Genomic DNA, 13,400 nt, shown 5'->3' with positions numbered 1-13,400 from the left:
TTATTATAAAAAAAAATTAACAATTATTATTCGTTTTTATTAAAATCTGTATCCCATCAAATGAACACACGTTTGAATGACAGAGAGAGTATATATTCATGAAAATCCCACGCACTGTGCAGCTGGTTTATCCAAAAAAACGAAGGCTCTATTTATATGGACCTTTTTGGAATATTTTAATTTTTACTATTTTTAAATTTTTTAAATAAAAAACCCTCAAAACTTGTATATTAATGAAAGTGTGCTTATAATTGCAATAATAGAGTAAGATTTAACCGTGCAGAATTTTACAGGAGTGAGTGATAATGAGATCTGATCTGACAGCAGTCAAAGCTAAAATAAGAGTAATGGGATACAGTAAAAAATCAAAATGAGCAGAGAGTACAACAGTACGACTTGAAGTGATAACATTACATGATCAGTACATACCATTAATATATTTTTATTTTTTTTATAAAAAAATGAACGTTCCAGCCCGCCTACTCCCCCTAGGCCTTAGCTAGCTACTTCCACCCAACTATTACTACAGTAAAATACATATAAATATAAATATATATATAGAAGAGAGCCTGGATGAAATCAAAATGAAAGTACGATGTAACATATATTGATGGTCTTTATTATTTATGACCTAATTATCCAATGAATTAATTATTAATTATATATATATAAATAAAATGAAGGAACGATGGAACGCAAAAGTTACTGAGCGTGGTGGGGGTCAGGACCCCGATATTCTTACTTCCTCAGTCTCACATTGGTTGTTTAGAATAAATATAATTAATAAATAATTAAAAATATATTAATAAAAATAATTAATTTATAATATAAATTATTATTAATTAAAATTAAAATAATTAATTAATTTAATTTAAATTAAAAAAAATAAATTAAAATACAAGAAAAAAAATGACATGAAACAGGAAACAAATAAAAAATGACAACATGATCACAATAGCACGGAGGAATAGAGTATTATTTTGGCCGTGGACAAGCTTGAGATGCTCTCTCTCCTCTCTAGGGACATAATTGATTTACAGTGTTTGTCTCAATTTGATTAGTATTTCAATACTTTTATTACAGTCTGTCTGAACGTCTGTCTGTCTGTCTGTCTGTCAATCAGTCTTGAAATGAAAAAATGAATCCAGCTGCCTGCACTTGCAGCTTGAAAGACGCTTTGACATCAAAGTACAAACCAAGAGCTATTAACACTATATATATATATATACTCTTTTTTTCTTTCTTTTTATTAATATTATATAATATAAAATATTTTATTTTAGGATAAATTAAAATGAAAATTTGATAAATGTTTAAGTATATGTTTCTCCCAGAGGTACGGGGTACGTACCCCTACTCTACTCTACCCTACCTTACCCTACCCGACACCCCACCACACCCCTGTATCGTACTCATACATACACATACAGGAAAAATGACTGATGGTGTCCCGGCCACCTCACCGAGCTTGATTACAAAATCATACTCATAAATATAACTTCATTATCATTATCCATTTAATCATATCTCTTATCATCGGATCAATGGATCCAAATCCAATATACTTCCGCCCGTACAATATAGATATAAAATTTTAGAAAGTGATATAATTAATAAATTATTAAAAAATATTTTTTTCAAATGTATATATATTTACTCTTAGTCCGTGTTTAAAAAATTATTGTAATATTGACAAAGGCCGCGACTTGAGCAGGGGAAGCTAGTGATATTTGGGATTGAGACATGAATTAAGTAATAATAGTTTTTTGTGAGTGTAAAAATATTTTTAAAAGATCAAAATAATCGACTCTATAAAATTATTGTGAAAAATAAAAATAATTTTGTAAAAAACTCAAAAAAGTTATTATCAAAATAAAGATAGAATTTTTATTTTGAAACTGACAAAAATAATAAAAATGACATTATTGTCTTAAAACTGTAGCTACCCCTGAATGAATATGAACTCTCACAGGAATAATTCCCCTTCATTTTTTTTTTCAATTATTTTTAAAATTTCCATTTTCTCGTAAATTTAAATAAGTCTATATAAGGGCAGACAACCCCCACTTCTCACACGATTCATTCATTCATCTCTTCAGAAATTTCAGATCAGTCTCTGAAATTTACAACAGACACTAACAGTGCAGTGCTGCTACACACACACATATATATATATATATATACATTTTTATGTTTATATGGATCTTGTCTTTGATCTTGATGATCATAATAAGAAGAATAATTATAACAAATACTACTTCTCATCGTCAAGTTCCTGCAGCCTGAAAAAATCAAACGGCTTTGGCTCTGCAATCGCGAAGCTGTTCCGTGTTCTAGAAGCTTCTTTCATCTTCTTCTTCCTCGTCTGGGCCTCCACGCGCCTCCCCTTCGCCGTCAGAATCTCAGGCGAGTACTTCCGGCGCCTCCTCAACCTCCTCCTCAGCCACTTCTCCATCTTCCTCCTCAGTAATTTCATAGTCCTAACTCTCCTCTTCAAGTCGCGGAAGCAGGCCGCCGCCGCCGGAGACGCCATCTCCGACGATCTCTGCTACGAAATTCTCAAAAATCATTGGATCACGTCAGGCGGCGGAAGGTCTCCGTCGTCTTCTCCGCCGCCCCCGCCGGAGAATATTGTGTACGAGGACAAGCAGGCGATTCTGGAATTGCCAAAAGGCGTCGTCCGGAGGAGTCGATCGGAGAATCTGAGGAGATCCGGCGGCGATGGTGATAACAATAAGGTGCTGCGGCGGTCGGAGACGGCGGCGGACAAGTGGCGGCGGAGGGCGATGGTGGATGAGCTGAGCAACGAGGAGTTCCGGAGAGCGATCGAAGCGTTCATTGCTCGACAGATAAAGTTTCACCGGGAAGAAAAGCTCGCCATTGTTGTTCATCGCTAGCTTTAATTACCTAATTAGCTTTCCGATTCCACTTAATTAGAGAATAATTAAAATTAAAGGAATCTTAATTAATTAGTTGCACGTCTTTAGTTAAATCAATTTATTAATTTATAAATAATTAAATTAACGTTAATTCATCTATTTCCACCTATTTCTAAATCATTTTTATTTGGAGCCACAAACATTACCCCGCATATTCCATCTAAATAATTTTAAAATAAATCTATATTAGATTAAGCAAAAATATTACCCCGTCCCTATAATTATATCATCTTCTCTTGGACTAAATTTATGCAGCCTTTTTAAATAAATTATTTTATTATTTTTATTTTAATAAATAATAATTAATTTGTTGTTATTTTTTTTTTATTTGTCATATTATTTTTTTATTAAATTTTCTATAAGCTTTTACATTTTAGACTTAGTACTAAAGTGATATAATTAATCCGAACAAAAGAATGTTATATTTGATAAGTGACTTTGTATATATATAAAAAAATCAATACTCTTCGGTTTACCAAATTTATATTTATTTTCTTATCCACAAAAATTAATTTTTTTTTTAAAAAACAAATAAATAACATTTATTGATATAAATTGTTCGTTCAATATTATACTTATTTATAAAAATATTACAACTACTTAATTTTTATTTTTTTTTTACATTTTTACTAACTAGTAAAATAATATTATTTAATAATTTATTACAAAATTTTAAATAATTCATTTGAATCAAAGTGAAGAAAATACTATATTAATTAAAATTCGTGTTAACCTAAATAGAGATATATGTGGTGAACGGAATGAATAATATTTTGGATCCGGACGGACGAGTCAAAAGTGAAGTATTATTTTGGTAACAAAATAAGAATAGAAGTAAATTAGTAAAAGTGATGTCATAAAAAAATTATTAAAAAATTAATACACAAGTAGTAAAAGAGTAAGTATAAAAAATAACATAAAAAAAAATTAATTATTATTTATTAAAATAAAAATAATAAAATTATACATAAAATTTAAGTGATAATAAAAAAAAATAAAAAAATTGATATAATTATTCGAAATAAGAATAATTTTTATGTAAAGAAATAGAATTTATTTGTAGTTTATTTAATTAAAAAATAATCCAAATTATTATTGATAAGTATAGGTAGACACCACTTTTATACTAATTACACTCTCCCGGGCCTACCCGTATAGAAAGGGCGGACATAACGACGTAAAAAGGCGGGACGGGGAATTATATTAATTAAAAATAAATATTTTAGTCAAAAATCAAATCCAATTAAATGCAAATTACATTAAAGAAATGCTAACCAAGATCGAACAATTGGGTTCAGACTATATCACCCACAAAGCCCAACTATACTGGACGGGAGCCCCATAAACTTCGTGTTCTTGAGGGGGATACAAATGGCGGACAATTGATTCACCGTTTGCCGTTGCCCTGCCTGCCTGTGGGTATGTGACGAGAGGTGAGGACACCTGTCGCTGTAGGGTAGGGGGTGCAGTCGCTCTTCTGCAATTTTCAACTGTTTTTATACGCAACTTGGCAAAATTGAGCTCCATCCCCAATCTGCTCATATCCATCAATTCCGGATACTGTTGAAGAAAAAGAAATCAAATGGCGAGTGTGGAGAACAGTCCTCTTCAAGTGTTTTGCGTCGGGACTGCTGATACGAAGCTTGAAGAACTCAGATTCCTGGCCAAATCCGTGCGATCCAATCTCCAGCATTTCTCCTCCAAGTGTTCCTCAAAGGTGGGGTTAATTCTCTCATTGCTTGGCCAATTTTTTGTTTTCGTACTTTCAGAGTTGTTAATTTGTCAGTTATTTTTCTGCATGAAGTCCTGGATTTGCATTTTAGTCGAGCTTGAAATATTCTAACATTGTTATCTGCAAAGATACTTTTCCAAAATTGGGGAGCAGATTGGGTGTACATAACTATGATTCGAATCTCTTAGAATAATATGGAAGTGTGTTTGACCTAATGATAGATGATATGCAACCTTTGTTGGATGAGTGATATAAAGAACAACATGGATCGGGTGCTGAACCATGCTGATGATTAAAAATTGATGATATATATTTATATTAATTATATTATTTAATTATGTAAATTAATTTAATTAGTTTTCAGGGATTCAGCATAGATGCTGAATATGTCCCCTCTCATATAAGAAATAAGTTAGACTATGGTATAAGCATGCTATGAACACCCATGAGTTATGCGACATAAGAATTTCTTGAACCATACAAGAAATTTGTTGAACACTTTGTTGTGCGTGTTTAATTTGTGTTTGGTTTTTAGATGACATAGTGGTTGAAGATGATGTTTTGTATGAAAAATTGATATCCGGAATTGTGGTATGTTTTTATAAGGAATTGTGAGGTTGCATAGCATAAATAATCAAATGAGTTTTTGAAATGTTAGTATTATTATGGATTCTTGGGATTGATGTTTTAGATGATTTCATTAATTTATTAATGATTTGATGGATGTTGATTTTATCTCTGCATTTTCGGATGGTAAAAATCGATGAATATTAATAGCTAAATTTGTTAGCACTTGAATATGTATTGGAAAACTACATCTTATTTTTCGAATGTAACAATTTTAGTGAAAAAGTGTTTCACCCAGTCATTGTGCTTGCAAATAATGTCATCAATTCAACCTGTTGTTCAACTTGAAACCAATCCTTAAACCATTTAACTTTTGGGTTCAATGATGGTTTGGTTTTTAAAACATTGATCTGCATTATGCACTTCTACTCTGATAATTTATATGATTTCTAATATTGTTTGATAGGAGGATTTAGTAAATCTTAGGTCTGATGAATTCCCAAGATTTCTAGTGCTGTTTGATTGAAGGATTTAGTCATTCTTAGGCCGGAGGCAATGCTAAGATACTGTATTTTGCTGTATATGCCGAATTTATCACATAATTGTCTGTGCAAGCAGATTCTTGTGACTGTGGTTGATGTTTCCACCAGTCAGAAAGATGTCAAAAATTTTGAGGATTTCAAATTTGTGTCAAGAAAAGAGGTTCTTTCTTGTTGTTTCGGATCAGGGGAACCTCTTAGTACCCTGCTTCCAGATGACAGAAGCAAAGCTATAGCAGTCATGAAGAAAGCGCTGAACGTGTTTCTAAGCAATGTTTATCGTGATGGAGTTGTCGCCGGAGTTATAGGGCTTGGAGGTAGTGGTGGAACATCGTTAATGTCAACTGTCTTCCGGTCCCTTCCTATAGGAACTCCAAAGGTGATTGTGTCGACTGTGGCCAGCGGACAGACAGAAGGTTATGTCGGAACATCTGATTTGGTGCTATTCCCTTCGGTGGTGGATATTTGCGGCATTAATAATGTGAGTAAGGTGGTATTGTCTAATGCCGCGGCTGCTTTTTCTGGAATGATTGTTGGACAATTAGAGGTACCTAAATTGCCAGTTGCTTCGGGTAAAAAGGGTACTGTCGGCATAACTATGTTTGGGGTTACTACTCCATGCGTCAGTGCTGTGAAGGATCGATTGGCTCGAGAAGGTTATGAGACCCTGGTTTTCCATGCTACTGGGGTTGGAGGGAGAGCCATGGAGGATCTTGTTAGAGGAGGATTTATACAGGTATTTTGGCTGCATTCCAATTATAATTTTGTGTATCTTGTATTATTGAAATGTCACAAATTTGTAGCTTTGGCCGTTTGATGTCTCTCAATTTAGTAATCTGAAATCAGATTATTCGGAATCCCATTATGTTAGATCTTTCGTACCAATGACAGAAAAGAAAAAAAAAGAATCAACTTCTTGTGATTGTTTCTTGGTTTTTATCTGATGTTTGTTCCCTGTAGGGTGTTTTGGATATCACGACAACTGAGGTAGCTGATTACATAGTTGGAGGAGTCATGGCGTGTGATGGTTCCCGTTTCGATGCCATGTTAGAAAAGAAGATACCGCTAGTTCTCAGCTCCGGAGCATTGGATATGGTGAACTTTGGATCCAGAGACACCGTACCTTCTAAATTTCAGCAAAGAAAAATCTACAAGCACAATGAACAGGTGATTTATGATTTATCTGACATGTCTTTTGTTCTGTTTCCTCTACTTCGCGTCTACATTGGGCTTCTGAAGCTTGTCGGATATACTCATTGGTCCTTAGATAGTTAGATACGATAAATGTTTTTACCCAAAAAAAGCAACACTTTGAACTCCATGAAGTCATACAAGAATATGCCTAGAGGTAATGCTTCTATGGATCAACATGTTCGTTGCCTTATTATCAGGTGACTCTAATGCGAACTACAGTGGATGAGAATATCAAATTTGCTGAATTTATAGCAGACAAACTGAACAAGTCATCATCCAAGCTTTGTGTCTGCCTGCCAAAGATGGGTTTCTCTGCATTAGATGCACCAGGCAAGGCCTTCTACGATCCTGATGCTACCGGTGTTCTTATAGATGAACTTCAGAAGCGAATTGACACTGATGAAAACCGTCAGGTTTTCCGTCTCTCATCACATACAGTGTTCGGGCATTATGTATTCTCAGCTTGTGCTAATTATTTCATTCATCACTGTTTATTAATAGGTTAAAGTTATCCCACAACATATCAATGATCCGGAGTTTGCTGATGCATTAGTGGACTCATTCTTGGAGATGTTTACGAACACTGAGAGTACTAGCAGTCAGATTGTTCCCGGATCTACGCAAGGCTCTGAAGATCAAATTTCTGAATCTGGCGTCCATCATGACAGCATAATTCCAGTTCCATATACCTTGAACAACTTCCCTAATGCAAAACCAGGTGAACACCCACTGCCCTTTCTTAATTTATTTTATTTTTCATATTCGTGCTACTTGTGAGTAAATGCAATTTATCGGTAATCTGAAGTTAGAAACTATGCATCTACCATGCCATAATAGATTATATGCCCGTGTGTTAATTCATGATTTGTTTGAACAGAAACTCTTCAAGGAACACAGAAGATACTGCAGCAATTGAAACAGCTAATCACTGAGGGCAAACCCATTATTGGTGCTGGTGCTGGGACAGGCATATCAGCCAAGTTCGAGGAAGTCGGTGGAGTAGACCTGATTGTCGTGTACAATTCTGGTCGATTCCGAATGGCTGGAAGAGGATCTTTAGCTGGACTATTGCCATTTGCTGATGCAAATGCCGTTGTACTTGAAATGGCCAACGAAGTGCTGCCTGTAAGTTTCCATTTATTGGTTTTTAGTGTTCTCACCCGAAAGTTAAGTTTCCTCGGATTATAATAAACTAAACTTACAATGTTTCTTGGGTTACCATGTTTTAGGTAGTGAAAAAAGCTCCAGTCCTTGCGGGAGTATGCGCAACAGACCCGTTCCGAAGGATGGATTTTTTCCTGAAGCAACTGGAGGCTACTGGATTCTCGGGTGTGCAGAATTTCCCGACTGTTGGCCTATTTGACGGTAACTTTAGACAGAATCTAGAAGAGACTGGAATGGGATATAGGTAATCACGAAAACATCGAGATGTCTGCCATTAACCGATCGTTGTAAATACAGCAAAGCATGACCTTGTTTCATTCCCATTTTCAGTATAGAGGTGGAGATGATTGCCAGTGCTCATAAAATGGGACTTCTGACAACTCCCTATGCTTTCAACGAAAATGAGGCGACAGCAATGGCGAAAGCCGGTGCTGACATTATCGTGGCGCATATGGGGCTGACTACATCCGGTTCGATTGGTGCAAAAACTGCGGTGTCCCTCGAGGAAAGCGTGACCCTTGTACAAGCGATTGCAGATGCTGTTCATGCAATTAACCGTGAAGCTATTGTTCTGTGCCACGGCGGTAACTAATTATGTGCTTATTTGATAATGAGTTACGTATTTTGTGTTATATTATTCGATTGGATGGTTGCAGGGCCGATATCTGAGGCGAAGGAGGCGGAGTATGTGCTGAAGAGAACGAACGGGGTTCACGGATTCTACGGGGCTTCGAGCTTGGAGAGGCTGCCTGTTGAAGAAGCTATCACAGCTACTGTGAATAGGTACAAATCTATATCTTTGGCTTAGCTTCTTCTTCTTCTTCTTCTTCTTCTTCTTCTTCTTAATCAATGAAAAAATCAATCAAGGTGATGTTAAATTACATATATATATATATACATATATACACATATACCACTTCTCACAATAAGGAATAGAACATTTGAAATTATTTTGGAGTTTGATTTTGTTTATGTTATGTTATGTTATTATTCCGGCCATCAATGCAAATTATTGCTCATGCACAATATGGAGAAATTGGTTTTATAACCATAAAATCAAATTGTTTTTGCTTTTGGTATCCGTTTGCTTTTGGTTTCTATTTCTAAAAAAAGGCCCCGTTTGGATTAGTTTTTGGCAGGATTTTGGCAGGAGTTTTTGGCTTTTATTTCTAAAAAAACCAGTTTGCACCTGTTTGCATTGGTTTTTGTCCAAAAACAGAAGCAACTTTTGAAGTTAAAAAGTGTTTTTTTTAGAAGCACATTATAGGTAGCTTCTGAAATAAGTAGAAGCAACTTTTAAAGCTAAAAAGTGCTTTTTTTTAGAAAGCACATTAAAGATAGCTTCTAAAATAAGTAGAAACACTTTTCATTTAGAATTTATGTTTTATCTTTAATAATAATAATAATAATAATAATAATAATAATAATAATAAATACAATAAGATAATATAATATAATATAAAATAAATAACTTATATATTATATTTTAATAAAAATAAAAATATATAATTAATTTATTATTGTTAATTTATGTACTCCTTCCGTCTCAGATACCGTGTCTGTTTCCACTGTAGAAACAGTATTTTAGGAGGGATGTAATTAATAGATAAAAATAATTATCCTATAATATAAATAATTATAAATTAAGATTAAGATAACTAATTAGTTTAATTAAAATTTAAAAAAATAAAATTTTAAAATTTAAAATGAGATTAAAGTGTGTAATTATTTTCCAAAAAACGAAAGTGACATGGTACGTGGGACGGACAGAAACGGCAACGTGAACATGGTATCTGGGACGGAGGGAGTATTATATTTGGATTTTTTAATTGTAATTAAATTACTAAATATAATCTATAAAATTTTAAAATAAATTATAAAATACAAATTATTTAATATTATATTTTAATTTTATGTGTAATTGATATATTATCCTAAAATTAAAATTTTAAAATATAAATAATCAAAATTTAAAAGTACATTTTTTATACTTTAATTTAATATCTTTAAATATAATTTATGAAATTTAAATTAAATTATAAAAGTGTTATAGAAAAATACTATTATTATATTAACCGCATGTCCTTTTTAAGTAATTTTAACAGTTTAAAAGCACTTTCAACTATATAACGTCCAAACAGTTTTTCACAAAAAGCTGTTTTTATAATGATTTATCCAAATATAAAATCGAACTATTTCTGCTTTTGATTTTTGCTTCTACTTCTGTTTTTAGCTTCTGCTTATTTTTTAAACTAATCAAAACGGGCTTTAGTCCTTTTGGGTTCCAAAGTACTTTTTTGAAAAGTCCCCTAGGCAGTGTTTTCAAAGTTTAGAAATAATTAAAATTTTACTAAGTACAATATATTATTGATTTTAGTATAATAAATCTAATGAACGATTACTTGTTTACCATCTTAGCTTTAGTTTTCACTATCTATTGCCGTTGGAACTCGACTCCCGGGAGGCCGGTATGAGTTAGGCTTGTCGGAAGATTGACAATCTGGATTTTTCGATCCCTCAAGAAAGCTTAGAACTAGTCTCGAGTAGGTTGGATACATGAATAAAAATAAAACAAAATCGACACAAATAGCATAAAATAAGGCAAGTAAAATTGGAAGAAGACGAAGAAAGATTAATTGTATGGAATTAAAATGAAAGGAAATGCAATGCAATGCAATGCCTCCATGTTTCTAAATTTCTCTAAAGTCTTGGGCTTTTTATACCATTTTTTGGATAGATTTCATCAAATGAACTTTCCAAAAGGTCTATTACAATAGACCCGATTAAAAAAAAATAATAATAAAAAAATGGACTTCTTGACCCGAAAATTAAGTTTCTCGACGACCTCTTCTTATAATTCTTGGATCTCGAAAGGGACTTCTTGTGATGTAGGCTTTCATCGAGCTGGACACCTCCACGATTCCTTCAAAAGTGATATGATGTCTTTGGCCAGTAATAATACTCCTGTTTCAATTTAATTTTTCCATTTTTCAAATATTTCTCCAAATTCAAAAAATAAGGACCTACTTAATATTTTATCCCTATTTCTCTTAGATAAGTTTAAATTTTTTTTATGTCAATTATATGTAATATATTATTTATTTATATTACATGTATTTTATTCTTTATGAAATATTTTTTGTGTTTGGGCACTTTATGCGACATTATCCTAGCACAACTAATAATTACTCCATAGTATTTTATTTATAAAAAAATATTAGGTAAAATGTAAAATGTGTATTATAAAAAAGATACTGGAGTAAGTAGAAGAAAAGTAGTCACAAATTAATAATTATTTTTGAATTAAGAATAATAAAATTATAAGTGAATAAAATTATTTACCATAAATGAATTATGGATAAATTTAGCGAACAATGACATAATTATCCGGAAATGAAATAGTAGTATTCAAATTGAATATATTATGTAGATGCAACTACTACTACTATTGTTATTATTATTATTAAATACTTTAACATTCATTTTTAAATTTATATCAATCAAGTATATAATATAATTACTACAAAACAACATCTCACTACAACCAAAATTTCAACCACAATTCCAAAACCACACAACAATGAATGATAAATAGGCATGTAATAATTATAAGTAAGACAAGGGTCAGGTTATACAATTTGTCCTAAATCCAACACCACAAATGACAGACACCTAAAGCAAAGGGTCCCCCACCCCCACCCCCACCCCCACCCCCACTACTGACTGATATTGTGCATGTGATGATATATAGAGGTGCAGAATCTTGTTGAGAATGTCACACACACCAACAAATGCAAATCTTTATATATCCATAAATAAATAAGATTGGTTATATATCTTCATGGATCTTGATTCTATTATTCTATTTATTACACAAATGAACAAAGAGGACAAAAAGGGCCACTTCATTGTATATGCTTTTCTTTCAGACACTCATCGATTATTTTATTTTGATGTATACATATATTTGTTATTTAGGCTTTTTAGGACAAGTGTCAACTGGAGATTAGATCTCCACCCTCGAAATCAGATCCAACGGCGGTGGATCTGCCAGAACAACCTGCAAAAGCAAAGGTCAATTTCCCATAAAGTTGCATGCACGTATACCTAATAATATGGAGTATAACAAGTTCCTTTTTTGTTTTTATTTTTTTTTATTTTTTATTTTAATTTATATATAATTATTTTTATAGTTTTGATGCATGCATGCATGTTAGTATATTATATATATATATATGTATATGTCATTTGACACCAAAAGGGGCAAAGGGTAAAGGGAATATAAAGAGAAAGAAAGTCGTGGCTGTATTCTCCTTGCACAACTTAATTTAAATAATAATAATAATAGTAAATAAATAGTAATGCATACTTTCCCATAACGAGTAAGGACCTTTTGATTTCCTTTTTTCATTGTACTTTGTCGCTATCCAAAACTTATACGGTCTCTAAAGATACGATGCTCTGATGGTATGAGCCGTGAATTCGTGATCTTAAGATCATAAATTCGATTTAATACCTTTTTGTAAGATTATAATTTAAAATCCTCTTAACGTTACTAATTTGTAAGCTACGACATTATAATAAAAATAGCTGTAGATTCCTATATTATATATATATATAAATTATTTGAAATATAATTACACAACATATAATTTGAATTTATATAAGTACGTGTTTAATTTTGTATGTGTCATGTACATTAACATATTTTGTGTTATTTTCTCTTCTATGATTTTGTTAAACATTTTTCACATTGGAAAAAATGTGATCTTTCTTTGACTTATATCACTTTAGCTATCACCCATTAATTTTAAATTGAAAGCTCGAATTCATTCTCAACATGGTATCAGACCCATAATACATAGCTCCCTTTTTAAGCAATTTACAATAAAGATATATAATTAATTTTATAAAATATCACATTTAAATGTTATTTAAATTAAATATTAAATAAAAATCTCAAATTCAATTCGGAAGCGAACACACTCATATTATATATAAATTCTAATTAGCTTAACAGACAACAAAAAGAGATTAACATGTGTGTTTATTTTGTCATTTTTTTAATTTATTTTTAAAAAATTATTATTTAAACTATGATTTTTTAAAAATACTCTATATTTTTTCTCACTAAATATCCTATTAAATAATTATAATATCAATTCAAATCAATTTTCTTTAAATTCACCCAAATCCCTAATTATTTCGTACGGGAGTACTTATCTTAATCTGATCCATTCCAATCTTATCTAAATCCCAAAACTC

General features: G+C 32.1%; 2 protein-coding genes across 2 annotated transcripts; both read left to right on the top strand.

The window, feature by feature from the left end:
- Positions 1-2,104: 2,104 nt before the first annotated feature.
- Positions 2,105-3,097, top strand: LOC127257878 (uncharacterized). Its single transcript, XM_051284379.1, has one exon. The coding sequence runs from the start codon at positions 2,199-2,201 to the stop codon at positions 2,895-2,897; it is 699 nt and encodes a 232-aa protein (XP_051140336.1). The 5' UTR covers positions 2,105-2,198; the 3' UTR covers positions 2,898-3,097.
- A 1,188-nt stretch (positions 3,098-4,285) lies between these two features.
- LOC127258223 (toMV susceptible protein tm-1(GCR26)) lies at positions 4,286-9,125 on the top strand. Its single transcript, XM_051284995.1, has 9 exons — positions 4,286-4,656; positions 5,857-6,513; positions 6,738-6,944; positions 7,169-7,384; positions 7,473-7,689; positions 7,849-8,096; positions 8,201-8,379; positions 8,466-8,719; positions 8,792-9,125. Exons 1-9 carry the CDS (start codon positions 4,522-4,524, stop codon positions 8,941-8,943), a joined length of 2,265 nt encoding a protein of 754 aa, XP_051140952.1. The 5' UTR covers positions 4,286-4,521; the 3' UTR covers positions 8,944-9,125.
- Positions 9,126-13,400: the final 4,275 nt, after the last annotated feature.

Source organism: Andrographis paniculata, unplaced genomic scaffold (assembly GCF_009805555.1).
Source record: "Andrographis paniculata isolate CXL003 unplaced genomic scaffold, ASM980555v1 Contig59END, whole genome shotgun sequence".
Lineage (NCBI taxonomy): Eukaryota > Viridiplantae > Streptophyta > Magnoliopsida > Lamiales > Acanthaceae > Andrographis > Andrographis paniculata.
This window is presented reverse-complemented; position numbering and strand designations above follow the sequence as displayed.